Source organism: Rhinopithecus roxellana, chromosome 10, assembly GCF_007565055.1.
Source record: "Rhinopithecus roxellana isolate Shanxi Qingling chromosome 10, ASM756505v1, whole genome shotgun sequence".
NCBI lineage: Eukaryota > Metazoa > Chordata > Mammalia > Primates > Cercopithecidae > Rhinopithecus > Rhinopithecus roxellana.
In genome coordinates this window covers 57839131-57866424 of record NC_044558.1, presented here as the reverse complement: position 1 = coordinate 57866424, position 27294 = coordinate 57839131, and the positions used below count along the sequence as shown (strand labels likewise).

Sequence of the window (27294 nt, the reverse complement as noted above, 5' to 3'; positions counted from 1 at the left end):
CCGCTTGAGTTCCCAACTAAGCTCTTTTTGTTATTTCTCTTCTCTTGAAACTGAAACTCTTACCTGAGCTCTGAAGATAAAGGAGGAAAAGGGGTGGCATTACCGATAGCGACTAAGCGACGGGTAGCTGAGAAACTGAGCTCTGACTGGAAAAAAAGGGGAAATCCGCACTCCCAAGCAGCCTTAACGCACAGAGCAGCAAGACCCTCCGGGGAGCCGCGGGAGCGCGCAGCGCGGCGGGTAAACTACAACTCCCAGCGTGCCGCGCGCCCGGCGTTACGCCGCGCCCGCTGATTGGCAGTCGCGGATATTTGAAAGGAGGGGCTGGCGCGGAAAACGAAGGTTACATTTTGGATCCTCGCGGAGTACTGGTCAGGGGGGTAAGTCCTGTACTTAGGAAAGAGGGCGACCTCTGGGGCGGTAAGGCCGGAAGGGACTCGTGAGCGTGGGTACGTGCCGAAGTGAAGGAGATTCCCAGCGCTGACGCGAGGAGAGGCGGGGGTGGCTCCTGGAGGGAGTATCAGGAGGCCTTCGGACGGCCCCGGGGCGCTGAAGGGCTGGGCCGAGGCCTCCGGGGTAGCGCGGCGAGTGGTGTGGTAGTGCGGTCGGGGATCTACCCGGAGGAAGGAAGAGCGGAATCGTCCGTTTATAACGGGAGCACGGCGTCCTGGCGTCGGTTTTCTCCCCGATGAAATTTCTGGTGTGATTCTTTGCCTCCTTCCACGACCTTCAGCCCTCTTCCCTTCCTCCAGTTAGCTTCATTAACGATCTTCTCTAATTGGTCTCTTTTTCCCTAGCTCTCTGGTGTCATGAGGAACTTCAAAGGAGTCAACTTTGGGACTCTGCTAAGCAGCCAGAAGGAGGCTGAAGAGTTGCTGCCTGACTTGAAGGTGGGGGTGCTGCCTGGCCCGGGATACACCTGGCTTTCCAAACTGAGCTGTTTTGTGTTTGCCTTTTGAAGAGATGAATAAGTTGGGGACCCTCTCTGAGCAACGCTATTTCTTTCTCTACCTCTTTCCTGCCTTTGCTAGCCCCATTCGTATCTTTCTCTACTTCTAGGAGTTCCTGTCCAACCCTCCAGCTGGTTTTCCCAGCAGCCGATCTGATGCTGAGAGGAGACAAGCTTGTGATGCCATCCTGAGGGCTTGCAACCAGCAGCTGACTGCTAAGCTAGCTTGCCCTAGGCATCTGGGGAGCTTGCTGGAGCTGGCAGAGCTGGCCTGTGATGGCTACTTGGTGTCTACCCCCCAGCGTCCTCCCCTCTACCTGGAACGAATTCTCTTCGTCTTATTGCGGAATGCTGCTGCACAAGGAAGCCCAGAGGCCACACTCCGCCTTGCTCAGCCCCTCCATGCCTGCTTGGTGCAGTGCTGTCGCCAGGCTGCTCCCCAGGACTATGAGGCCGTGGCTCGGGGCAGCTTTTCTTTGCTTTGGAAGGGGGCAGAAGCCCTGTTGGAACAGCGAGCTGCACTCACAGCTCGGCTGAAGGCCTTGAGCTTCCTAGTACTTTTGGAGGATGAAAGTACCCCTTGTGAGGTTCCTCACTTTGCCTCTCCAACAGCCTGTCGAGTGGTAGCTGCCCATCAGCTATTCGATGCCAGTGGCCATGGTCTAAATGAAGCAGATGCTGATTTCCTAGATGACCTGCTCTCCAGGCACGTGATCAGAGCCTTGGTGGGTGAGAGAGGGAGCTCTTCTGGGCTTCTTTCTCCCCAGAGGGCCCTCTGCCTCTTGGAGCTCACCTTGGAACACTGCCGTCGCTTTTGCTGGAGCTGCCACCATGACAAAGCCATCAGCGCAGTGGCAAAGGCTCATAGTTACCTAAGGAACACCAATCTAGCCCCTAGCCTTCAGCTATGTCAGCTGGGGGTTAAGCTGCTACAAGTTGGAGAGAAAGGACCTCAGGCAGTGGCCAAGCTTCTGATCAAGGCATCAGCTGTCCTGAGCAAGAGTTTGGAGGCACCATCACCCCCGCTTCGGGCATTGTATGAGAGCTGCCAGTTCATCCTTTCAGGCCTGGAACGAGGCACCAAGAGGCGCTATAGACTTGATGCCATTCTGAGCCTCTTTGCTTTTCTTGGAGGGTACTGCTCTCTTCTGCAGCAGCTGCGGGATGATGGTGTAAGTTAAGGACCTGGAGGTAGGATGGGGACATGGTCTGTGGACTCACTACCAGCCTAGGGTATTTGGCAAGATCTGGAAGTCCTGGCTCCCTCCTTGTTAAGCTGCTCTCTGGACTGTGCCTAGTGAGCTAGCAAGCAGCCTAGTCTTTCCTCAGAGGGCACTGGCCCTTCTGGATATCCTTCCTCGTGCTCCCTGGGCTCTGTCAACTCTCCAGGACTCTGGGTCAGTCTTCAGCTTGGAGCCCTTTTTATCTCTGCTCCTCATACCAACCTTCTGCTTCCTTCCTCAGGTGTGTGGGGGCTCCTCCAAGCAACAGCAGTCTTTTCTTCAGATGTACTTTCAGGGACTTCACCTCTACACTGTGGTGGTTTATGACTTTGCCCAAGGCTGTCAGGTACTGTCTGGGAATCAAGGAACCTGGACTAGGCTCATAGGGTTTGGGGTTGCTCCACTGCCCTCAAACAGCTTTGGGGTTGCTTGGCTTTGGGTGTGGAGTGGATTGGAGGTCATCTTGGACCCAGCATGACTCCTCACCCTTCTTGTCCCTTCAGATAGTTGATTTGACTGACCTGGCCCAGCTAGTGGAGAGTTGCAAATCTACCGTTGTCTGGATGCTGGAGGCCTTAGAGGGCCTGTCGGGCCAAGAGCTGACGGACTACATGGGGATGACCGGTTAGTGCCCTGGGTCCCAGGCACAGAGTGTGGGAGGGTCATCACCCATTAGGCAGGTGAATAGTACTTGCTGCATGGTTCTGACCATTGTGAGGGTTCCTCATGGTTCAAGGAGGCAGTGAAAGAAATGTTTATAAGTACCAGCTACTCTATGTTTAACACCAGTAGAGAAGTGATGAGGCTAACTTATAGCAGCAGACACTATTTATTTGACTGGAATCTAACTTGGCATTAACAGTTGTACCTAATATGCAACCTTATGACCTTTCAATATATTTTTTTAATTTCTTTTTTTTTAATGTTTTCTTTTTTCTTTCTTTCTTTCTTTTTTTTTTTTGAGACGGAGTTTTTGCTCTGTCGCCCGGGCTGGAGTGCAGTGGCCGGATCTCAGCTCACTGCAAGCTCCGCCTCCCGGGTTTACACCATTCTCCTGCCTCAGCCTCCCGAGTAGCTGGGACTACAGGCACCCGCCACCTCGCCTGGCTAGTTTTTTGTATTTTTTAGTAGAGACGGGGTTTCACCATGTTAGCCAGGATGGTCTTGATCTCCTGACCTCGTGATCCGCCCGTCTCGGCCTCCCAAAGTGCTGGGTTTACAGGCTTGAGCCACCGCGCCCGGCCCTTTTTTTTTTTTTTTTTTGAGCTGGAGTCTAGTTCTGTCACCAGACTGGAGTACAGTGGCGCGATCTTGGCTCACTGCAACCTCCACCTCCTGGGTTCAGGCGATTCTCCTGCCTCAGCCTCCTGAGTAGCTGGGATTACAGGCATGTGCCGCCACACCCAGCTAATTTTTGTATTTTTAGTAGAGATGGGGTTTCACCGTGTTGGCCAGGATGGTTTCGGTCTCCTGACCTTGTGATCCACTCACTTCGGCCTCCCAAAGTGCTGGAATTACAGGTGTGAGCCACCGTGCCCAGCCAATGTTTTCTTTTTTTTCTTTTTCTTCACTTATCAGAATCCAGAAATCATTACAAATGACCTTTCTGTATATTTAAGTGGTTGGTTTTTGTTTTTTTTTTTTTTTTGAGACAAGGTCTTGTTCTGTTGCCTAAGCTGGAGTGCACTGGCACAACACAGTCTCAACCTCCTGGGCTCGAGCAATCCTCCCACCTCAGCCCCCCAAGCTCACCTTGCAAGTTCAAGCGACTCACCTGCCTCAGCCTCCCAAGTAGCTGGGACTGCAGGCATGCACCACTACGCCTGGCTGATTTCTGTATTTTTTGTAGAGACGAGGTCTCACCATGTTGTCCAGACTGGTCTCGAACTCCTGGACTCAAGTTATCTGCCTGCCTTGGCCTCCCTGAAACCCTGTCTCTACTAAAAATACAAAATTAGCCAGGCAGGGTGGTGCATGCCTGTAATCCCAGCTACTTGGGAGGCTGAGGCAGGAGAGTTGCTTGAACCTGCAAGGTGGAGATTGCAGTGAGCTGAGATTGCGCCATTGCACTTCAGCCTGGGCAACAGGGCACTCGAGCCTGGGCAACAAGAGCGAAACTCCATCTCAAAAGAAAAGGAGAATTCTTCCCACAGAGTACTGAAGACTGATTTTATTTTTTCCCAATCATCTATGTTGATGGCCAAGAAGCTGCATAAATAAGTTATTATCATTTATTCATTCAGCAAGTATTTGTTGAGTATTCACTGTGTGTGAAGCACTATTTTGAGTACTTGGATGTGTCAGTAAACAAAACAAAGATTCCTTCCCTCATGGAGCCACGTTCTAGTTTGGGGGAAAAGATAAACAGATTCAGTAAATAAGTGAATTATCAACATATTAGAAAGTGATGAGAAATGTGAGGGAAAAGGAAAAGTAGAGCAGGATAAGAAAGGGAATTGAGAGTCTAAGGTGCATGACGGGGGGCACGTTACCACCTTAAATCAGGTGGTCAGGGTAGACCTCATTGAGAGGGTGATGTGAGCACAGGCTTGGAGGACGTGAGGGAGTTAGCCATGTGGGTTCCTGGAAAAGAACATCCCTGGCAGAAGAAACAACCAGTGCTGAGGCAGGAGGGTGTCTGGTTTGTAAAACAAGTGCAGATGGGCTGAGTGGTGTGGGTTCACCGTACTAGAATGAAGCGCATGGGCCTATTTGGAGCAGGAAGGGGACAGCCACCCCTTCCTCATTCCTAGCAGTAGGGGTTCCTGTCTGATCTGGAAGCTGCTGAGCTGACCATAGATTGAGCTAATCTCTGCTGCCTCTCCAGGAGGAGAGGGTGGTGGGAGCCATTCCTACGGTCAATTGTGCCTTTTCTCCCCTGCAGCTTCTTACACCAGTAACTTGACCTACAACTTCTATAGTCACAAGCTCTATGCCGAGGCCTGTGCCATCTCTGAGCCGCTCTGTCAGCACCTGGGTTTGGTGAAGCCAGGCACTTATCCTGAGGTGCCTCCTGAGAAGGTACAAGGAAATGAGAGGTGCAGCAAGGGAGCTTATGTGGTCGGGGAGTGGGGGGAGCAGGAAAGGGCCTAGCCAGCACCCTCCCTTCGAGTAGGGGGTTAGTAGCAGCATGTTGGCACCAGTATTCGGAGCAGTGTTTCCCAAACCTCACTGTACTGTAACTTAGTGTTTTTCTTTAGATTGACTCACTTTTTTTTTTTTTTTTTTTGAGACGAGTCTCGCTTGCTCTGTCGCCCAGGCTGGAGTACAGTGGGGCCATCTCAACTCACTGCAACCTTTGCCTCCCGGGTTCAAACAATTCTCCTGCCTTAGCCTCCCGAATAGCTGGGATTACAGGTGCCCACCACCACGCCCAGCTAATTTTTGTATTTTTTGTAGAGACGGGGCTTTCACCATGTTGGTTGGCCAGGCTGGTCTCGAACTCCTGACCTCAGGTGATCTGCCTGCCTGGGCCTCCCAAAGCGCTGGGATTATAGGCTCAAGCCACCGCGCTGGGCAAGAACCAGTGTTCTTAAGCAAGAATACCTGTGAACTGATGCATTGGTGGGATTGGCAAGCAAGATAGGTCATAGAGGGGCTTGGGTTTCATCTTGACTGAGGTGATAAGCCTCTAAAGGATTTAAGTGGAGGCATGACAGCAGACAGGCGTTTTGGATTTCCCTGACTTCGCTGTGATGAACGGAGTGCAGGAGAAAAGACTGGGTAATCAGGCTGCTATAGTAACCTAGGCAGGGAGGGGTGGGCTGAACTGAAGCAGCTGCACAAGGGATGGAATGCAGTGGATGGGTGCAAGAAGCCAAGGATTAACCTAGTAGGTGACTGGTAGAAGGGAGAGCGAGAGAAGGAAACATCAGAGATGGCCCCACATTTCTGACTCAGGAGAAGGCAGTGCCATTTGCTGAGAAGGATTACAGGAGGAGAAGCAGGTTTTCAAGGGTGTGGGATTGGAGCCTCTGAGTTGAAGGCACTCAGAGTATTTCATTCTTAGGTGTCTCCTGTCTTGGGTGGGGGTGGCTCAGGAGGCCCACCTGCCAACCCCACCCCACCATGTGGTGTATGTACCTATGCATGTACATCCCTTTCCACCATACACACTCACTGGCTCCTCTCCAGTTTGGTCTGTTCCCTTTCTCTGGTCAGTTGCACAGGTGCTTCCGGCTACAAGTAGAGAGTTTGAAGAAACTGGGTAAACAAGCCCAGGGCTGCAAGATGGTGACTTTGTGGCTGGCAGCCCTGCAACCCTATAGCCCTGAACACATGGCTGAGCCAGTCACTTTCTGGGTTCGGGTCAAGATGGATGCGTCCAGGGCTGGAGACAAGGAGCTACAGCTAAAGTGAGTTGGGGGCCAGATGCGATGGCTCATGCTTGTAATCCCAGCACTTTGGGAAGCTGAGGCGGGTGGATCACTTGAGGTCAGGAGTTTGAGACCATGGCCAACAAGGGGAAACCCCATCTCTACTAAAAATACAAAAATTAGCTGGGTGTTGGCTGGGCACGGTGGCTGACACCTGTAATCCCAGCACTTTGGGAGGCCGAGGCGGGTGGATCACGAGGTCAGGAGATCGAGACCATCCTGGCTAACATGGTGAAACCCCGTCTCTACTAAAAATACAAAAAATTAGCCAGGCGTGGTGGCAGGCGCCTGTAATCCCAGCTACTTGGGAGACTGAGGCAGGAGAATGGCATGAACCCAGGAGGCGGAGGTTGCAGTGAGCCGAGATCGCTCCACTGCACTGCAGCCTGGGCGACAGAGCAAGACTCTGTCTCAAAAAAAAAAAAAAAAAATTAGCTGGGCGTGGTGGCGGGTGCCTGTAATCCCAGCTACTCAGGAGGCTGATGCAGGAGAATTGCTCAAACCCCTGAGGTGAAGGTTGCAGTGAGCTGAGCTCGCACCACTGCACTCCAGCCTGAGTGACAGAGGGAGACTCCGTCTCAAAAAAAAAAGTGAGTTGGGAAGGGGGTCAACCATGTATCTCCCATGGATAGAGTGGCTTTTGGTACTCATGGTCATGTCCTTTCATGTTTATGTCTGAAAAAGACAGTAATTCCTTCATTCATTAGTTATTCATTGAGTGCCTACTATATGCTAGCCACTATGCTAGGTACTTGCGGGTATAGTGGTGACAGTGGTCTTACTTTCGTGGAGCTTATATTCTACTTGGGGAGTTATTTTTAAAAAGGACATTTTGTGTCTGTTTTTTTTTTTTTTTTTTTTTTTTAATAGAGACAAGGTCTCACTATGTTGTCTAGGCTGGTCTTGAACTCCCAGGCTCAAGTGATCCTCCCACCTTGGCCTCTCAAAGTGCTAGGATTACAGGCATGAGCCAATGCACCCAGCCTTCATGTATGCTCTATGAAGACAACTAAACAGTGATTTGCCAAAAGAGGAAGCAACTTTAGGTAGGTTATTTAGGAAAGCCCTTTTTGAAGAAGTGACAGATGAGACCTGAGGATGTGAAGGAATCTACTCTATAAAGATCTCAGGGAGCCTGGGCAACATAGTGAGACCTTGTCCCTACTTAAAAAAAATTAGCCGAATATGGTGGCATGAACCTATAGTCTATTTACACTTAATTAGGAGACTGAAGTGGGAGCAAGGAAGAGCCTGGAAGATCAAGGCTCAGTGAACCGTGATCACGCTATTGCACTCCAGCCTGGACAATAGCGTGAGACTGTCTGGAAAAAAAAAACCTCAGGGAAGAGAATTCCTTGCAGAGAGAGTAGTAAATACAAAGGTTGCAAGGTGGGAACAAACTTGGGACCATGCTTGAGAAAGCCAGCATGCTGGGGGTAGTAGGAGTATAGGATGGAGAGCCATATGGAATTGAGGTGGTCAAGGTGGGAAGAGGCCAGGTCACACAGGGCCTTATAGGCCATGGTCAGGGCTTTGGAAATGATTCCTAGTGGGAGCCCACTGCAGTTTGTTAAACAAGAGGAGCAATGCAATCTGATTCAGATTTTTAAAGCCATGACTGGAAACTTACTGAGCTTTCAGCAAGCCAAGGCTGGGCCTCCTCAGCATGGGAGCAGAGGCTATATGCCTTCTGGACTCCACGCTGGTGCTGAGCATGCCCTCTCTCAGGACTCTGCGAGACAGCCTAAGTGGCTGGGACCAGGAGACCCTGGCCTTCCTGCTGAGGGAGGAGCTGCAGGCCTACAAGTCTGTGCGGGCTGACACTGGACAGGAACGCTTCAACATCATCTGTGACCTCCTGGAGCTGAGCCCCGAGGAGACACCAGCCGGGGCCTGGGCACGAGCCACCCACCTGGTAGAACTGGCTCAGGTGCTCTGCTACCACGACTTTGCCCAGCAGACCAACTGGTAAGGAGTAGTAGCTGCGGAGGCCACTCTTGCTCCTTGCCCTAGGTCCTCTCAAACTCTTCAGAACCAGTTTCCCTCTCCACATCCCTGAGTGCTCCCTTCATCTTGTGGCCATGGGAGCACATGCAAAGGGTGAGGCCAGTTGTTCTGCAGCCAGCCCTTCCCAGGGCACTGTGGCAGGTACTCATAGTAGGCCCAGCTTAAGCACATCTTCTCCCTGCAGCTCTGCTCTGGATGCTGTCTGGGAAGCCCTGCAACTTCTGGAGTCTGTGAAACCTGAGGCCCAGACCAGAGATCAGCTTCTGGACGATAAAGCACAGGCCTTGCTGTGGCTTTACATCTGTACTCTGGAAGCCAAAATGCAGGAAGTGAGTGTGGCTGCTGTGGGGCTCAGTAGAACTGGGTGTAGGAATTATTGTCCCTGGGCCCCCAACAAGTTGGTATCAGCCCTTTTTATTTTTGTTTTTATTTTTAGAGATGGGGTCTCTCTGTTGCACAGGCTGGTCTTGAACCGGGCTCAAACAATCCTCCCACCTCAGCCTGCCGAGTAGCCAGGACTATAGGCCCACACCACTGTGCCCTGTTTTATACTCCAATCTTCCCATCCAGGGTATCGAGCGGGATCGGAGAGCCCAGGCTCCTGGTAACTTGGAGGAATTTGAAGTCAATGACCTGAACTATGAAGATAAACTCCAGGAAGATCGTCTCCTATACAGTAACATTGCCTTCAACCTGGCTGCAGATGCTGGTGAGGGATAAATGGAGTATGGCATGGGCATCTCCATGGTTTCCTAAGAGTGGAACAGGGACCCCTGGTGAGGGAGAGCCTGACCTTGTAGAGTAGGAGGTTGCGTAAGCAGTGGGAGGTTGATGTAAAGGGCAGAGGATGTTATGGAGGAAGGCAAGTTCTCTCCAGATTGCCCATGCTGAGACAGCAGTCATTTTCTTCTGGCTTAACAGCTCAGTCCAAATGCCTGGACCAAGCCCTGGCCCTGTGGAAGAAGCTGCTTACAAAGGGGCAGGCCCCAGCTGTACGGTGTCTCCAGCAGACAGCAGCCTCACTGCAGATCCTAGCAGCCCTCTACCAGCTGGTGGCAAAGGTAATGAGGTGGGGCATTTAGGGGGACCCATATAAATAAGGACTAAACCAGAAACAGCTCCTTCACCTTCTTTGGCCTGTGAGCCTGCTGAGAAGCCATGAAAGCCAGTGATGAAGCACAGGCCTGTATCACCAGTCTTATTTTAAATCCAAGCTCCCTCATTGTGTATGGCCTCGGGCAAGTTGCTTAACTTTCTAAGCCCAAGTTTCCTTATCTCTAAAATAGGGGCCATACTACTGCCTCATGGCGTTATTATTCAGTGTGGCAGTGCATGGAAGAGGTATTGTGTAAATGGTGTGCTGAAATGTTAGCTTTAGTCTGGGCATCATAGCGAAACCCCATCTCTACAAGAAATAAAAAAAATATAGCCCGGTGCGGTGACATGTGCCTGTAATCCCAGCTACTCAGGTGGCTGAGGCAGGAGAATTCCTTGAGCCAGAAGGTGGAGGTTGCAGTGGGCTAAGATCATGCCACTGTACTCCAGCCTGGGGGACAGAGCAAGACACTGTTTCATTAAAAAAAAAAAAAAAAAAGTTAGCTTTAATTATTAGATGATTTGTTACCTATCAGAAAAATACATAGATGCCTTTATACACAATTTTACATTCTTACATTGTTATGTGTGCCTTTTTTTTTTTTTTTTTGAGATGGAGTCTCACTCTATAGCCCAGGCTGGAGTGCAGTGGCGCAATCTGGGCTCACTGCAACTTCCACCACCTGGGTTCAAGTGATTCTTCTGCCTCAGCCTCCCGAGTAGCTGGGACTATAGGCGTGCAACCATGCCTGGCTACTTTTTTGCATTTTTAGTATAGACGGGTTTTACCATATTGGCCAGGCTGGTCTTGATCTCCTGACCTCAGGTGATCCACCCGCCCCAGCCTCCAAAAGTGCTGGGATTACAGGCATGAGCCACTGTGCCCAACTTTTTTTTCCCCCCCCGAGATAGTCTTGCTCTGTCACCCAGGCTGGAGAGCAGTGGCGTGATCTCAGCTCACTGCATCCTCCACCTCCTGGGTTCAAGCGATTCTCCTGGCTCACTCAGCCTCCTGAGCAGCTGGGATTACAGGCGCATACCACCACACCCAGCTAATTTTGTATCATTGGTAGAGATGGGGTTTCACCATGTTGCCCAGGCTGGTCTCGAACTCCTGATCTCAGGTGACCCGCCTGCCTCAGCCTCTCAAACTGCTGGGGTTATAGGCATAAGCCACTGTGCCTGGCCTATAAGGCCATGTACATTCTTATTTCAGGGAGTTTCACAAACTTCCTGAAGCTCTACCCTAGACTCCACATTAGGAAATTTAGAAAAAAAAAAAAAAAGCCATTATACATGCTGTTAACTGTGAGCATTAGACCATATTTCTAGCAGGGGAAGCTACCTCAGCCCTAGATTTGAGTCTTGGTTCTGCCACATACCTTTATGTGAACTTAGACAAGCAACCCATGTGAGTCTTAACTTCCTGTACTGTAAATTTGGGATTAGAGTTGTTATGAGGGTTAAATGCATTGATGCATGTAAGCCTTGGCACAGTGCCTGGCACATAGTAAGAACTCAGAAAATCCTGGCTATTGATGATGAATGGCATCTAGGCTTTAAAACAGTAGGGGCAGGGTGATGATTACTTCATCTGGGTAACCACATTCCACCCAGGCCCTGAGGTCAAACTACAGTCCAAGGTCCCAAAGGGCTGGGGAGCAGAGGGTAGAAATGGAGGCTTGAGCAGGGGTGAAGTAAACTTTGGCTGCTCTTGCTGACCAGCCCATGCAGGCTCTGGAGGTCCTCCTGCTGCTACGGATTGTCTCTGAGAGACTGAAGGACCACTCGAAGGCAGCCGGCTCCTCCTGCCACATCACCCAGCTCCTCCTGACCCTCGGCTGTCCCAGCTATGCCCAGGTGAGTGCCCAACCAGCCTAGTCTGGAGACTGCAGGGGGCCTGTAGCTTTAGAGGACCACCTCTTTTCTGAGAAGACAGGATATCAAAGGGGCAGCTTCTCAGCCTTTTACCACCACAATTGGCTGGAGAATTGTGGAGTGTGGAGCAGCTGGAGGCGGCTGCAATAAGGGGAGTCATCTTTGTCCTTCCTGCAAAACCAGTTGTTCATTAAGTTTACAGACTGCTGCAGGAATATACCGCCAGTCTTGTATTTCCTGACTGGTTCTGTTGCCCTAGTTGATGCTTCATTGCTCACATAAGGCTATCACAGTGTCTCCTGGTTGGTCTCCTTGGCCTCCAGTTTCTCCCTGTTCTACTTCATCTTCTTAATGACCACTGGTAGGCACAGGTGTGATCTAATCTCTTTCCTGCTTAACCCTTTTCCCTTTTGCCCCAAGAATACTTGCCAGTGCTTACGGTTGCAGTGTTTACCCCTGGATAACTTTGCCACGAAATATCTCACTCTTACTATTTTCGCATCACTCTAGTATATTGACTTTGAAAACAAAAGACATGATTCTGTTTACAGCATTCTGTTTTTAGTGGTGTCATTTCCATTCACAAAATATAGTAATTCTTTTTTTTTTGAGTTCAAGCGATTCTCCTGCCTCAGTCTCCCGAGTAGCTGGGATTACAAGCACCTGCCACAATGCCTGGCTAATTTTTGTATTTTTAGTAGAGATGCAGTTTCACCACGTTGGCCAGGCTGGTCTCAAACCCCTGAGCTCAGGTGATCTGCCTGCCTTGGCCTCCCAAAGTGCTGGGATTATAGGCGTGAGCCACCGCATATGGCCAAAATATAGTAATTCTTTTTTTTTTTTTTTTTTTTTTGAGGTGGAGTCTCGCTCTGTCGCCCAGGCTGGAGTACAGTGGCGCAATCTTGGCTCACTGCAACCTCTGCCTCCTGGGTTCAAACAAGTCTCCTGCCTCAGCCTCCCGAGTAGCTGGGATTTCAGGCACGCACCACCACACCCAGCTAATTTTTATTGTGTTTTTAGTAGAGATGGGGTTTCACCATATTGGCCAGGCTGCTCTCGAGCTCCTGACCTTGTGATCCACCTGCCTCGGCCTCCCGAAGTGCTGGGATTACAGGCATGAGCCACTGTGCCCAGCAGCCTGCTTATTTTTTAAAATTTATTTTATTCATTTTTTGAGACAGGGTGTCACTGTGTTGCCTAGGCCAGAGTGCAGTAGCATGATCATGGCTCACAGCAGCTTTGACCTTCTGCACTCAAGTGATCCTCCCACATCACCTTCCTGAGTAGCGGGGATTACAGGTACATGCCACCACACCTGACTAATTTTTAAATGTTTTGTAGAGACAGAGTCTCACTGTGTTGCCCAGGCTGGTCTTGAACTCCTGGGCTCAAGTGATCCTCCCGCCTCAGGCTCCCAAAGTGCTGATATTACAGGCATGAGCCACTGTGCCCAGCTACTGCTTACTCTGTATATAGCTTTAATCTAAAAGTGGTTAACCAGGCTGGGCGCAGTGGCTCACACCTGTAATCCCAGCATTTTGGGAGGCCGAGGTGGGCAGATCACCTGAGGTCGGGAGTTCGAGACCAATCTGACCAACATAGAGAAACCCCATCTCTACTAAAAATACAAAATTAGCCGGGCATGGTGGCGTATGCCTGTAATCCCAGGTACTTGGGAGGCTGAGGCAGGAGATCACTTGAACCCTGGAGGCGGAGGCTGCAGTGAGTCGAGATCATACCATTGCACTCCAGCCTGGGCGACAAGAGTGAAACTCCATGCCAAAAAAAAAAAAAGTGGTTAACCAAGTGTTAAATGCACAATTTAGAGAGTGAATCAATAACTCCTATGCAGATTATAATATCTGAAATAATATAATATTTATTGGACATGTTGAGCATTTTGTTTGTAAATGCTTTACTCCACTTTTTTTTTTTTTTTTTGAGACAGAGTCTTACTCTGTCACCCAGGCTGGAGTACAGTGGTGCAATCTCCGTTCACTGCAACCTCTGCCTCAGGTTGAAGTGATTCTCATGCCTCAGCCTCCCGAGTAGCTGGGATTACAGCGTGTGCCACCACGCCTGGCTAATTTTTGTATTTTTAGTAGAGACGGGCTGTCACCATGTTGGCCAGGCTGGTCTTGAACTCCTGACTTCAGGTGATCCGCCCACCTTGGCCTCCCAAAGTGCTGGGATTACAGGCGTGAGCCACGCGGTCGCCCTTATTTACTCCACTTTCGTTTGAAGAGTGTGGCTGCCTTTCCTCATGTGCCCTCTGATTGCTTCCTTAGTTATACCTGGAAGAGGCAGCATTGAGCCTGAAGCATCTCGATCAGACCACTGACACATACCTGCTCCTTTCCCTGACCTGTGATCTACTTCGAAGTCAACTCTACTGGACTCACCAGAAGGTATTTCTCACTTTCTTCATCTCCGAAGGCCCTGGGTATTAGAAATAATTTAGGATTTTCTTGATATTTGCCTGGCTTTTGAGATTTCCCTGGAGCTAGGCAGAATGTTCCTGACCCTGAGAGGCACGCATATTTCCTAGCCTTGCCCTCGCCAGAGACTTGCTCACCAGTCCTCCTCTGGTCCTTTTCCTTCTTCAAGGGCAAGGGGCAAAGTCTGTCCTGTGACGAAAAGCTGGGACAACAGTGATCCTGGGAAGGCATGGGAGCTCTGGACTAGAAATCCAGGGGATCGCAAAGACTTGAGTTTTCTCCCAAACTAGTTGTGTGACTTGCGCATGTCTTCTACCCTCTCATGCTCTAGTTTCTTCTCTACGTTTTTATCATTCCTAAATTGGTGGACAAGTCACTGGTGAGGGCAAAGCTAGGAACTGTTACTGCTTCTCAGGGTCAGGAACGTTCTGCCTAGCTCCAGGGAGATCTCGAAAGCCAGGCAAATACTCAGAAAATTCTAAAATCTTTCTAATACCCAGGGCCGTCAGGGATGGGGCCACGTAATCTCCAGGGCCTCTCAAGCTCTGAAGTGCCTGTCTGACTCCACTTACTGCCTCCTCTGGCCCCTTCTCTCCTTTAGGCGACCGAGGGTGTCTCTCTGCTACTGTCTGTGCTTCAGGATCCTGCCCTCCAGAAGTCCTCCAAGGCTTGGTACTTGCTGCGTGTCCAGGCCCTGCAGTTGGTGGCAGCTTACCTTAGCCTCCCGTCAGACAGCCTCTCACATTCCCTGTGGGAGCAGCTCTGTGCCCAAGGTGAAAGAATAGGGTGGATGGCCCCCTTTGGATGACGTGTATGGTTTGTCTGCTGTCAGCTCTTCTCAAACCTCATCCCCTCTGCCAGCTGTGTGGCCCAGCCTACCTAGAACCTGCACAGAGTAGGCTTGGGATAGCAGATGGGTTTCAGTTTGCCTGCTGACTCTATTGGTGTCAGCAATTGGTGACTGCCTGGAATACTAGGCTGAAAGGACTTTTTTATTTTTTTTTCCTGAGGCGGAGTTTCACTCTTGTTGCCCAGGCTGGAGTGCAATGGTGCAATCTCAGCTTACTGCAACCTCCGCCTCCCGGGTTCAAGCGATTCTCCTGCCTCAGTCTCCTGAGTAGCTGGGATTACTGACATGCGCCACTACGCCCGGCTAATTTTTGTATTCTTAGTAGAGATGGGGTTTTACCATGTTGGCCAGGCTGATCTCGAACTCCTGACCTCAGGTGATCCGTCTGCCTCAGCCTCCCAAAATGCTGGGATTACAGGCTTGGACCACTGCGCCCAGACAGCTGAAAGGATTCTGAGACCCCATGGGATCTCAGAGGGAAGGCGTTATGAGATTGATTAGCTCTGCCTGCCTAAATGCAGAAGGAAGCATGGGAAGCAGGCTTTGCTGCCTTAGCAGCTGAAGGTGGTGAAGTTCTGGCTGCATCCTCTCCCTTCTTTGCCACACCCACCACAGGCTGGCAGACACCTGAGATAGCTCTCATAGACTCTCATAAGCTCCTCCGAAGCATCATTGTCCTGCTGATGGGCAGTGACATCCTCTCAACTCAGAAAGCAGCTGTGGAGACATCGTTTCTGGACTATGGTGAGTCTGGGGAGGACAGCAGGGCCCTGTTGGAATGGATAGGCTATATGAGAGGGCTGCAGTTTTTTCTCCAGATGATCCACACTGTGGCTGAGTGATGGTTGTCTTGTCTCTTTTGCTACAGGTGAAAATCTGGTACAAAAATGGCAGGTTCTTTCAGAGGTGCTGAGCTGCTCAGAGAAGCTGGTCTGCCACCTGGGCCGCCTGGGTAGTGTGAGTGAAGCCAAGGCCTTTTGCTTGGAGGCCCTAAAACTTACAACAAAGCTGCAGATACCACGCAAGTGAGTACAGGGCCAGAGGATATGGCAATGATGGCACCAGAGTGCCATGCACCCTTGAACATGGATTCCAAACTGTTCCACAGATTACATGCTATGTTTAGATGCATTCGTGGAAAAAGGCATTCCACAGCTAAATAAGTGGGAAATGCTGAGTTAATCAAGGTTAGATGTTTTTATTTCCCGTAGGACTCTCGTGTCCTTCAGTATGTGGATATACCTTGCAAATCTTTAAAAGGGAGATCTAGTGTACAGCGTTTCCCTAAGAATGTTTTCCCACAGGATCCTTTTTTTTTTTTTTTTTGAGATGGAGTCTCGCCCTGTCGCCCAGGCTGGAGTGCAGTGGTGTAATCTCGGCTCACTGCAAGCTCCGCCTCCCAGGTTCACTCCATTCTCCTGCCTGAGCCTCCTGAGTAGCTGGGACTACAGGTGCCTGCCACCATGCCCAGCTAATTGTTTTGTATTTTTAGTAGAGACGGGGTTTCACCGTGTTAGCCAGGATGGTCTTGATCTCCTGACCTCGTGATCCGCCCACCTCAGCCTCCCAAAGTGCTGGGATTACAGGCATGAGCCACTGCACCCAGCCTCCCACGGATCCTTTTATTGAGGAATGCAGTTTGGGAAATCCTGTCCCAAGGCACAAGGAGAGTTGGGATTAGAGAGAAGAGTAGAGAGTTTTTCCCCAGGGAGCCTTTAAGTCAGCTTAAGGGAGTGAATGCCTTTTGGAGGCAGGGAAGGACTGAGGTAGCTCAGCCTGGGAAAGAAACAAAGAGAAAGACTCTCCAGGAAAACAAAGGATTCCTCTGATTGGCTCTCCTCTCCTCTCTCAACAAGGTGTGCCCTGTTCCTGGTGCTGAAGGGCGAGCTGGAGCTGGCCCGCAATGACATTGATCTCTGTCAGTCGGACCTGCAGCAGGTTCTGTTCTTGCTTGAGTCTTGCACAGGTGAGCAGCCATGTCCCCATGCCCATAGGCCGTGCTGAAATGACCCACACTACAGCACATCTTTCTGTGTAAAGGTTTCGGTGCCTTTTATTTTTGAGACAGTCTCGCTTTATTACCCAGGCTGGAGTGCAGTGGTGTGATCTTGGCTCACTGCAACCTCTGCCTCCCAGGTTCAAGTGATTCTCCTGCCTCAGTCTCCCCAGTAGGTGGGACTACAGGCATGCGCCACCATGCCCGGATAATTTTTTCTTATTTGTAGTAGAGATGAGGTTTTACCATGTTGGCCAGATTGGTTTTGAACTCCTGACCTCAGGTGATCCACCCGCCTCGGCCTCCTAAAGTGCTGGGATTACAGGCGTGAGCCACTGCGCCCGGCCTTTGTTCCCTTTTTAATCAGATACTGACTTCTGGTCCCAGGGCAGCATTCCCTCGACTTTAGTCCAACCATTGGTCTCCTTTAGACAGCCTGTCCCAGACTTACCCTAGTTCTAGTTTTCAGTGCTTCCTAATACATTTTGGCTATTTAAATTTGATTTAGATAATATTTAGGGCCAGGCTTGGTGGCTCATGCCTGTAATCCCAGCACTTTAGAAGGCCAAGGCAGGCAGATCACGAGGTCAGGAGTTCGAGATCAGCCTGGCCAACATAGTGAAACCCCATCTCTACTAATACAAAAATTAGCCAGGTGTGGTGGCGGGCACCTGTAATCCCAGCTACTCGGAAGACTGAGGCAGGAGAATCACTTGAACCCAAGAGGCAGAGGTTGCAGTGAGCAAGATCGCACCATTGCACTCCAGTCCAGGCGACAGTGTGAGACTCTGACCCAAAAAAAAAAAAGAAAGATAATATTTAGAATTCAGGTCCTCAGTCACACTAGCCACACTTCATGTGCTCACTAGCCACATGGCTAGTGGCTACCGTATTGAGTAGCACGAACATCCTCAGGAGGGCTGAAGCTAATCATAAAACATTGCCTTTATGGCACATTTTGTCTCCTCAATCACATATACTTCTAGTATTTCATTTCCCCCACACTAGACCCCATAAAGCTGGGTGGGAGCATAGATTATTTTCATTTGTTAAATGAGAAAGTTGAGAAGTCAATGTTTGGGGCCAGGACCACAGGGTAGGAGGCAGGATTCAGGTGTGGGCCTGTTGGGGCCAGCCTGCTCTTCTCAGCCATGTGGCCCCTGAGCTGCAGGTGTGGGGGCTAGCTGGGCGTAGTGGCGGGCGCCTGTAGTCCCAGCTACTCGGGAGGCTGAGGCAGGAGAATGGCATGAACCCAGGAGGCGGAGCTTGCAGTGAGCCGAGATCACGCCACTGCACTCCAGCCTGGGCGACAGACCGAGACTCCATCTCAAAAAAAAAAAAAAAGGCCGGGCGCGGTGGCTCAAGCCTGTAATCCCAGCACTTTGGGAGGCCGAGATGGGCGGATCACGAGGTCAGGAGATCGAGACCATCCTGGCTAACACTGTGAAACCCCGTCTCTACTAAAAAAATACAAAAAACTAGCCGGGTGAGGTGGCGGGCGCCTGTAGTCCCAGCTACTCGGAGGCTGAGGCAGGAGAATGGCGGTAAACCCGGGAGGCGGAGCTTGCAGTGAGCTGAGATCCGGCCACTGCACTCCAGCCCGGGTGACAGAGCGAGACTCCGTCTCAAAAAAAAAAAAAAAAAAAAAAAAATTTTTTTTTACCTAAAAAATAAGCCATACTAATATTTGATATGTTATACAGTAATACATATATATATATATACATGTACATATATAAAACACGTATATTAGAGAGTTGGGCCCCAAAGTCGCTTAGGAAGTGCTTGATGCCATTTCTCCTTATTTTGTAATTCTTGTTCTGCCTTCTCCCCAGAGTTTGGTGGGGTGACTCAGCACCTGGACTCTGTGAAGAAGGTCCACCTGCAGAAGGGGAAGCAGCAGGCCCAGGTCCCCTGTCCTCCACAGCTCCCAGAGGAGGAGCTCTTCCTAAGAGGCCCTGCTCTAGAGCTGGTGGCCACTGTAGCCAAGGAGCCTGGCCCCATAGCACCTTCTACAAATTCCTCCCCAGACTTGAAAACCAAGCCCCAGCCCATACCCAACTTCCTGTCCCATTCACCCACCTGTGACTGCTCGCTGTGTGCCAGCCCTGTCCTCACAGCAGTCTGTCTGCGCTGGGTATTAGTCACAGCAGGGGTGAGGCTGGCCATGGGCCACCAGGCCCAGGGTCTGGATCTGCTGCAGGTCGTGCTGAAGGGCTGCCCTGAAGCCACCGAGCGCCTCACCCAAGCTCTCCAAGCTTCCCTGAATCATAAAACACCCCCCTCCTTGGTTCCAAGCCTCTTGGATGAGATCTTAGCTCAAGCATACACACTGTTGGCATTGGAGGGCCTGAGACAGCCATCAAACAAGAGCCTGCAGAAGGTTCTAGAGTCAGGGCTGAAGTTTGTAGCAGCACGGATACCCCAGCTGGAGCCCTGGCGAGCCAGCCTGCTCTTGATTTGGGCCCTCACAAAGCTAGCTGGCCTCAGCTGCTGTACTACCCAACTTTTTGCAAGCTCCTGGGGCTGGTGGCCACCATTAATAAAAAGTGTCCCTGGCTCAGAGCCCTCTAAGACTCAGAGCCAAAAACGTTCTGGACGAGGGCGCCAACAGGTAGCCTCTGCTCCCCTGCGCCTCAATAATACCTCTCAGAAAGGTCTGGAAGGTAGAGGACCGCCCTGCACACCTAGACCCCCAGGCCGGATCAAGCAAGCTGGCCCTCATGTCCCCTTCACCGTGTTTGAGGAAGTCTGCCCTACAAAGAGCACGCCTGAAGTTCCCCAGGCCCCCAGAGTACAACAGAGAGCTCAGACGCGCCTCAAGGTGAGGTGGGACTGTTGCTAGGTGGTGGTCATGGTGTTGGATGGGGTTATTCCTGGAGGAGAATGTTTTATAGAGCAGGTGTCCCTGTGGAATAGCGGGGTCCCCAGGGCCTAGTGGAACCTTAATCTCCTGCTATCTGCAGTACCCCAACATCTTGCTTTTTTGTTTGTTTTTTGTTGTTTTTCTGTTTTTTTGTTTTTTTGTTTTTTTTTTTTTTTGAGACGGAGTCTCGCCCTGTCACCGAGGCTGGAGAGCAGTGGCGCAATCTCAGCTCACTGCAGGCTCTGCCTCTCAGGTTCACACCATTCTCCTGCCTCAGCCTCCCAAGTAGCTGGGACTACAGGTGCCTGCCACCACGCCCGGCTAATTTTTTGTATTTTCAGTAGAGATGGGGTTTCACCGTGTTAGCCAGGATGGTCTTGATCTCCTGACCTCGTGATCCGCCCACCTCGGCCTCCCAAAGTGCTGGGATTACAGGTGTGAGGAGCCACCGTGCCCGGCCTTTTTTTTTTGAGACGGAGTCTCGTTCTGTCACCCAGGCTGGAGTGTAATGGCGTGATCTCGGCTTACTGCAATCTCCACCTCCTGGGTTAAAGCAATTCTGCCTCAGCCTCCTGAGCAGCTGGGATTACAGGCAGGTGCCACCATACCCAGCTTATTTATATATTTTTAGTAAATATAATATCATGGTTTCACCATGATGGCCAGGCTGGTCTCGAACTCCTGACCTCAGGTGATCCTCCTGCCTCAGCCTCCCAAAGTGCTGGGATTACAGACATGAACCACTGCACCAGGACAACATCTTTCACAGCAAGACCTAGTTCCAAGTCTCCCTTTGCTTCAGACAGAGACATTTTCCTTAACTCTAACGTTCCTTTTACCTTTTCATCCCACCTTCTGTTCCCTCATTTTCTCTCTCCTTCCCCTTCCAAGAGTCGCTGCCCCTCATCTAGAGTGTTGGGTGTCATGTGGGAAGTTAGTTCTGAAATCTTCCATGGTCCTGTGGGACAGTGCCTGATGGTGCCTCCACTGCGCCACCTGCTGTCACAAGGTGTCTTGTCACTGAAGACCTCTTGGCCCTTCACCCTTTCCCTCTGATCTCAGGTGAACTTCAATGAAGACAGTGACTTGGAAGACCCTGTCTCAGCTGAGGCCTGGCTGGCAGAGGAGCCTAAGAGACGGGGCACTGCTTCCCGGGGCCAGGGGCGAGCAAGGAACGTCCTGAGCCTAAAGACAGATGCCGTGGTTGCCCCAGGTAGTGCCCCTGGGAATCCTGGCCTGAGGGGCAGAAGCCGGAGGGCCAAGAAGGTGGCATCAAGACATTGTGAGGAGCAGCGTCCCCAGAGGGCCAGTGACCAGGCCAGGCCTGGCCCTGAGATCATGAGGACCATCCCTGAGGAGGAACTGACTGACAACTGGAGAGAAATGAGCTTTGAGATCCTCAGGGCCTCTGATGGGGAAGACTCAGCCTTAGGTAGGACAGCAAGGGTGAGATGGAAGGTGCATGTTTTGGGGGTTTGTTCTGGGGCAAAGCACAAGCAGTAAGTGCTTCCAAGGAAGTACAGGAAGAATGCTCTTTTGCTGACTCTAAGGGAGTGGATTACAGAAGGAAGAACAAAGAGAATGGCAGGGGGAGGGAGCACTGTGAAAAAGGCCTGCTCTCTCCCCAGGTAGGAAGGCTCCAGCGCCAGACCCTGAGGCAGCTTCTGGAGAATGGGAGCTGCTGAGGCTGGATTCCAGCAAGAAGGAGCTGCCCAGCCCATGCCCAGACAAGGAGAGTGACAAGGACCTTGGTCCTCAGCTCCGGCTCCCCTCAGCCCCCATAGCCACTGGTGAATATGCAACCCCTGACGTTGGTCACTTCGAGAGGGCTGAGCTTCTAGAACTCTTGACCCCTCTGTCTTTCCAGGCTGGATTCTGATCTGGATCCAGTAGCCTGTGAACCTGTGTTTGAACCCCAGCACTCTGTCTATGAGCTGTGTGCAGGTCACTTAACCTCTCCAAGCTTCTATTCCTTCTGTAAAAATGGGGTTTAGGGGGCACGGTGGAGTGAGTTGATGCCTGTTAGTTGCATGGCACCTCCTTTGGCACACTGCTCTTCATAAATGGTAGCTGCTATTTGCCATGTGGGAGATGAGATAGGGACTCTTCTTTCTTGGAAAGTTCCTGTCAACTATGAAATAAGGAATTCAGCTGTACCAAGTGTCCTGACATTCCTCTAGGTCTTTCTACCCTGGACTCCATCTGTGACTCCCTGAGTGTTGCTTTCCGGGGCATTAGTCACTGTCCTCCTAGTGGGCTCTATGCCCACCTCTGCCGCTTCCTGGCCCTGTGCCTGGGCCACCGGGATCCCTATGCCACTGCTTTCCTTGTCACCGAGTCTGTCTCCATCACCTGTCGCCACCAGCTGCTCACCCACCTCCACAGACAACTCAGGTGGGTGCCCACCATCCCCAAGACTCCTGCTGGGGCAGACTGGAGGGAGGGTCCAGACTTTGAAGGAAGGGGACCTCACCCCTCCCTGTGTTGCCTGCAGCAAGGCCCAGAAGTACCGAGGATCACTTGAAATAGCAGACCAGCTGCAGGGGCTGAGCCTTCAAGAGACGCCTGGAGATGTCCCCCTGGCCCGCATCCAGCGCCTCTTTTCCTTCAGGGCTTTGGGATCTGGCCACTTTCCCCAGCCTGAAAAGGAGAGTTTCCAGGAGCGCCTGGCTCTGATCCCCAGTGGTATGCGGGCAGGCTTCTGGCTGGCTCCTCTGTCCTCTTCTGCATCTTCTTACTGAGGAGCTGGGTGAAGGAGTTTTAGGCATTGGTTAGTTTACATCGATTTATGACCCTTATGTCATACCTTTTCACCTGTTAGCATCTTAAATCAGGAAGGTTTGTTGTTTTTTTAAACCTCAACTTTGAATTACCAGCAAATTCAGTGTCTTTCCTCAGAGGTGAGTTCAGATGCCTGGGGTCTTCTGAACTAACATGAAACATACACATGATTTGAGTACCTCACTTTGTTAGTTCCTGTGAGAAACACAAAGTACAGGACATGGTCTCTGTGCACAGGGAGCTATTAGGCAAGGGAGAGCACTTTGACCTCCAGTGACCAAGGAAGGCTTCTTGATGCTGTCTTGAGTGATGGACAGGGATTGAGTGCCCAAGACAGAGAAAGGAATTCTTTCAACAGCTGAATGATTCTGGCTGTATCCTGTTTGTCAGGGGTGACCGTGTGTGTGTTGGCCCTGGCCACCCTCCAGCCCGGAACCGTGGGCAACACCCTCCTATTGACCCGGCTGGAAAAGGACAGTCCCCCAGTCAGTGTGCAGATTCCCACTGGCCAGAACAAGGTAGGATTCCTGGGCCGTGGAGCGAAGTTGGGCTGGGTTGGGCTTTGGGTCAAGCTGCTCACATTCTGTGCTGGGAGAGGGAGAGAGATGGTGATCATGTGGACAGGCAGAGCTCTCACAGCGCCATCTCCCAAAGCTTCCTCTGCGTTCAGTTCTGAATGAGTTTGATGCCATCCAGAAGGCACAGAAAGAGAACAGCAGCTGTACTGACAAGCGAGAATGGTGGACGGGGCGGCTGGCACTGGACCACAGGATGGAGGTGTGTGCTCCGGGGGTGGGGTCAGGCCTGCCCTAGGAACGACCCGGGGGATCCCAGTGTCTTCTCTACCAGAGGGCCTGGGTCAGTGCTAAAGCCACTTCAAATCATTTCTGGAAGTGTAGACCTAAATTTAAAAATATGTCACCTGGGGAGAACTTCAGAGCCCTGAACTTGAAGAATATATGGGAATGGATATTTAAAGATATGCAGAAAAAAAAAGGACTTAAACCCAACTATCAGCTTCCCAGTTTTAGCTTTCATTGCCCACCTGTTAATATTTGTCACAACAGAGGGATAGATAATAGTCTGTACTCTCCCAGTCTCAGAAAATGAAAAAAGTTTGTAGATTCTTGCCTTCTATGACTAACAGAAAGATACGTAAGAGATATGCACGTTGGAAAACACATTTTCTCATCTCCAGAATGTCAGTGCCTGTGAGAAAGAAGCTCAGTTTCCTCTCGGACTAAAGGGTCTGCCCTCTGCATTCAGGTTCTCATCGCTTCCCTAGAGAAGTCTGTGTTGGGCTGCTGGAAGGGGCTGCTACTGCCGTCCAGTGAGGAGCCCAGCCCTGCCCAGGAGGCCTCCCGCCTACAGGAGCTGCTACAGGAATGTGGCTGGAAATATCCTGACCCCACTCTGCTGAAAGTGAGTGAGGAAAGGAGGGAATGGGGCCAGGCCCAGTGGCTTGCACCTGTAATCCCAGCACTTCGGGAGGCCGAGGCAGGTGGATTGCTTGAGCTCAGGAGCTTGAGACCAGCCTGGCCAACAGGATGAAACCCTGTCTCTACGAAAATACAAAAATTCGCTGGGCGTGGTGGCCGGCACCTGTAATTCCAGCTACTTGGGAGGCTGCAGCAGAAGAATTGCTTGAACCCGGGAGGCAGAGGTTGCAGTGAGCTGAGATTGCTGCACTCCAGCCTGGGTGACAGAGCAAGACTCCATCTAAAAAAAGGACAGGCGCTGTGGCTTAGGCCTATGATCCCAGCACTTCGGGAGGCTGAGGCGGGTGGATCATGAGGTCAAGAAGTGGAGACCATCCTGGCCAACAGGGTGAAACCCCATCTCTACTAAAAATACAAAACTTAGCTGGGCTTGGTGGCACGTGCCTGTAGTCCCAACTACTCGGGAGGCTGAGGCAGGAGAATCACTTGAACCCAGGAGGTGGAGGTTGCAGTGAGCCGAGATTGTGCCACTGCACTCCAGCCTGGGCGACAGAGCAACACACTATCTCAAAAAAAAGTAAAGCAGGGAAGGGGAAGAAACTGGACTTAATCCTTTCCCAGCAGCCATCATGAATGAAGATGGTGCTCACCACCACTGTTCCCCTGCAGATCATGCTCAGTGGTGCCGGTGCCCTCACCCCTCAGGACATTCAGGCCCTGGCCTATGGGCTCTGCCCAACCCAGCCAGAGCGAGCCCAGGAGCTCCTGAATGAGGCAGTAGGACGTCTACAGGGCCTGACAGTACCAAGCAATAGCCACCTTGTCTTGGTCCTAGACAAGGTAAGGAGCTGGGGCAGAGGGGCAGTGTCTAGTGGGGAGTGAGTACCAACTCATCCCCATGCCCCTTCTGACTTCTGCATATACCTGGCTGGGGACAGTAACCTCTTAGTGCTTTTTGCCCAGGACTTGCAGAAGCTGCCATGGGAAAGCATGCCCAGCCTCCAGGCACTGCCTGTCACCCGGCTGCCCTCCTTCCGCTTCCTACTCAGCTACTCCATCATCAAAGAGGTGGGGTTCAGGGAGTGGTGTCTGGGGATGACTGGCAATTGGGGAAGACCTCAACAAAGAAGGGCAAAGAAACCTGGGAAGAGAGGCGAGGGTCCTAGGAATGGCTCAGACATGGAAAGGGGCTTGGGCCTCTTGATGAGACAAGCATCCTAATCACCAGTGTCTCCTCCTCAGTATGGGGCCTCGCCAGTGCTGAGTCAAGGGGTGGATCCGCGAAGTACCTTCTATGTCCTGAACCCTCACAATAACCTGTCAAGCACAGAGGAGCAATTTCGAGCCAATTTCAGCAGGTCAGGGGCACGAAGACAAGAAGAGTGGGGAAGGGTAGACAACACACAGGGGCAACAAGCCTTTTCTCCAGAAACAGCTGTTGCAGCCCACCTTCTATTTAATGATCCCTCTGCCGTCTTTGCCATCTGACCCCTGCCATGCATTTCCCTATTCTCACTCCCGCCTTTTCTCTGCAGTGAAGCTGGCTGGAGAGGAGTGGTTGGGGAGGTGCCGAGACCCGAACAGGTGCAGGAAGCCCTGACACAGCATGATTTGTATATGTGAGTGCTTAAGGCAGGGATGTGGGGAGAGGGCAGTCCTGAGGATGGTATCACCATGGGTTGCTTTGGGACTTGAGAGCCTCTGGAGACAAAGGCAGAGGCCAGGTACTACTAGCTCAAGACTCATCTCACCTCCTTCTGCCTTAGCTATGCAGGGCATGGGGCTGGTGCCCGCTTCCTTGACGGGCAGGCTGTCCTGCGACTGAGCTGCCGGGCAGTGGCCCTGCTGTTTGGCTGTAGCAGTGCGGCCCTGGCTGTGCATGGAAACCTGGAGGGGGCTGGCATCGTGCTCAAGTACATCATGGCTGGTTGGTGAGTCTCCAAGGGCAAGACCCATCCTAGGGCACTAAGACTCCTGCCCTCACCCCAGGTTCTTTCCCAGTCTGAATCCTGCCTCTCTTGTGCCCCATTTTCCTCCTATCCCTAGTTCCGTGGCATGCCTGGACCATTTAACCCTTAGCTCCCATCTATTCTTCTCTTGTAACCAAGGGCCAAAGGAGTTTCTCATTGGTTCAATCCTCTCTACTCAGCCACCCCACCACCAATGGTGTTTTCCTATGTATTCTGTTTTAGAGCCCTTACTTTATATTTCTTTTCTTTTCCCAGCCCCTTGTTTCTGGGTAATCTCTGGGATGTGACTGATCGTGATATTGACCGCTACACGGAAGCTCTGCTGCAAGGCTGGCTTGGAGCAGGCCCGGGGGCCCCCCTTCTCTACTATGTAAACCAGGCCCGCCAAGCTCCCCGACTCAAGTATCTTATTGGGGCTGCCCCTATAGCCTATGGTTTGCCTGTCTCTCTGCGGTAAGCCCATGGAGCTGTCTTTCTGATGCTGGAAGCCTCATACCTGTCCTACCTCCAAGGTTAGATTTAATCCTTAGGATAACTCTTTTAACGTGACTTTCCCCAGTGTTTTATATGAAACATTTCCTTTTGATTTAACTTCAATATAATAAAGATACATCATTTAAACCTTGTTTTGTGTAGTTTATCTGAGAACATTTAAAGACACGTCATGACTGCCCCCCTTCCTGCTATGTGGTACTGTAAGCTGACAGGAACAGCTTACAGGGGATCAAGTTTGAGTGCCTGGGGAAGAAAGACAAAGACACAGGACAAAGCCTGCTGGGCCTGGCTGGGCCTCAGCAGACAAATCTGGAGAAGAAAGGGGCATCAAAATGCTAAGTAGAGACAGGCCCAATGAAGGGTAGTGATAGACCCGTTGAGAGTGTTTTGGCCAGGTACCATCTGTCCATCCTTTCTTCCTGCCTCAGGTATCCTTGGAGTGGCACTAGTGTTGTGTTGTTGTTGTTTTTGTTTTGTTTTGTTTTGTTTTGTTTTGTTTTGTTTTTTGAGACAGTCTTGCTCTGTTGCCCAGGCTGGAGTGTAGTGGCACAATCTTGGCTCTGCAACCGCTGCCTGCCGGGTTCAAGCGATTCTCCTGCTTCAACCTCCCGAGTAGCTGGGACTACAGGCACATGCCACCACGTCCCACTAATTTTTGTATTTTTAGTAGAGGCAGGGTTTCACCATATTGGCCAGGCTGGTCTCAAACTCCTGACCTTGTGATCCGCCCTTCTCAGCCTTCCAAAAGTGCTGGGATTACAGGTGTGAGTCACCATGCCCAGCCATGGCACTAGTTTTAATGCCTCAGTTGCCCTGCCTCCCTCCTAAGTAGATGTTAAAGGCTACTGCTGTCTGCCCATGTACACCTGTTACACTTACCAATGTGTAACTTTAGCAGTAGAGTGTGGATCTGTGAAGTTCTAGTGTGGTT

At 51.2% G+C, this 27294-nt stretch overlaps 1 protein-coding gene across 1 annotated transcript; it reads left to right on the top strand.

Annotated features, from left to right (window-relative positions):
• ESPL1 (extra spindle pole bodies like 1, separase) lies at positions 1-26494 on the top strand. Its single transcript, XM_030939799.1, has 31 exons — positions 1-380; positions 798-890; positions 1060-2121; positions 2414-2518; positions 2676-2796; positions 5057-5193; positions 6334-6527; positions 8277-8516; positions 8740-8884; positions 9126-9264; positions 9477-9616; positions 11376-11510; positions 13817-13936; positions 14568-14739; positions 15432-15560; positions 15685-15841; positions 16673-16782; positions 18648-19636; positions 20741-21110; positions 21307-21468; positions 21859-22072; positions 22173-22363; positions 22850-22977; positions 23114-23236; positions 23726-23881; positions 24568-24738; positions 24862-24966; positions 25141-25256; positions 25434-25517; positions 25665-25829; positions 26124-26494. The coding sequence occupies exons 2-31, from the start codon at positions 810-812 to the stop codon at positions 26323-26325; spliced, it is 6363 nt and encodes a 2120-aa protein (XP_030795659.1). The 5' UTR covers positions 1-380; positions 798-809; the 3' UTR covers positions 26326-26494.
• The last annotated feature ends 800 nt before the right edge of the window (positions 26495-27294 follow it).

What these genes read in the sequence shown, in the direction of transcription:
- ESPL1 (XM_030939799.1), top strand. Translation starts at nt 810, where the DNA reads ATGAGGAACTTCAAAGGAGTCAACTTTGGGACTCTGCTAAGCAGCCAG. An exon ending in GACAAGGAGCTACAGCTAAA is followed by an intron (nt 6,528 to 8,276) that starts GTGAGTTGGGGG and finishes GCCCTCTCTCAG; the next exon opens with GACTCTGCGAGACAGCCTAA. An exon ending in GCTACTCCATCATCAAAGAG is followed by an intron (nt 24,967 to 25,140) that starts GTGGGGTTCAGG and finishes TCTCCTCCTCAG; the next exon opens with TATGGGGCCTCGCCAGTGCT.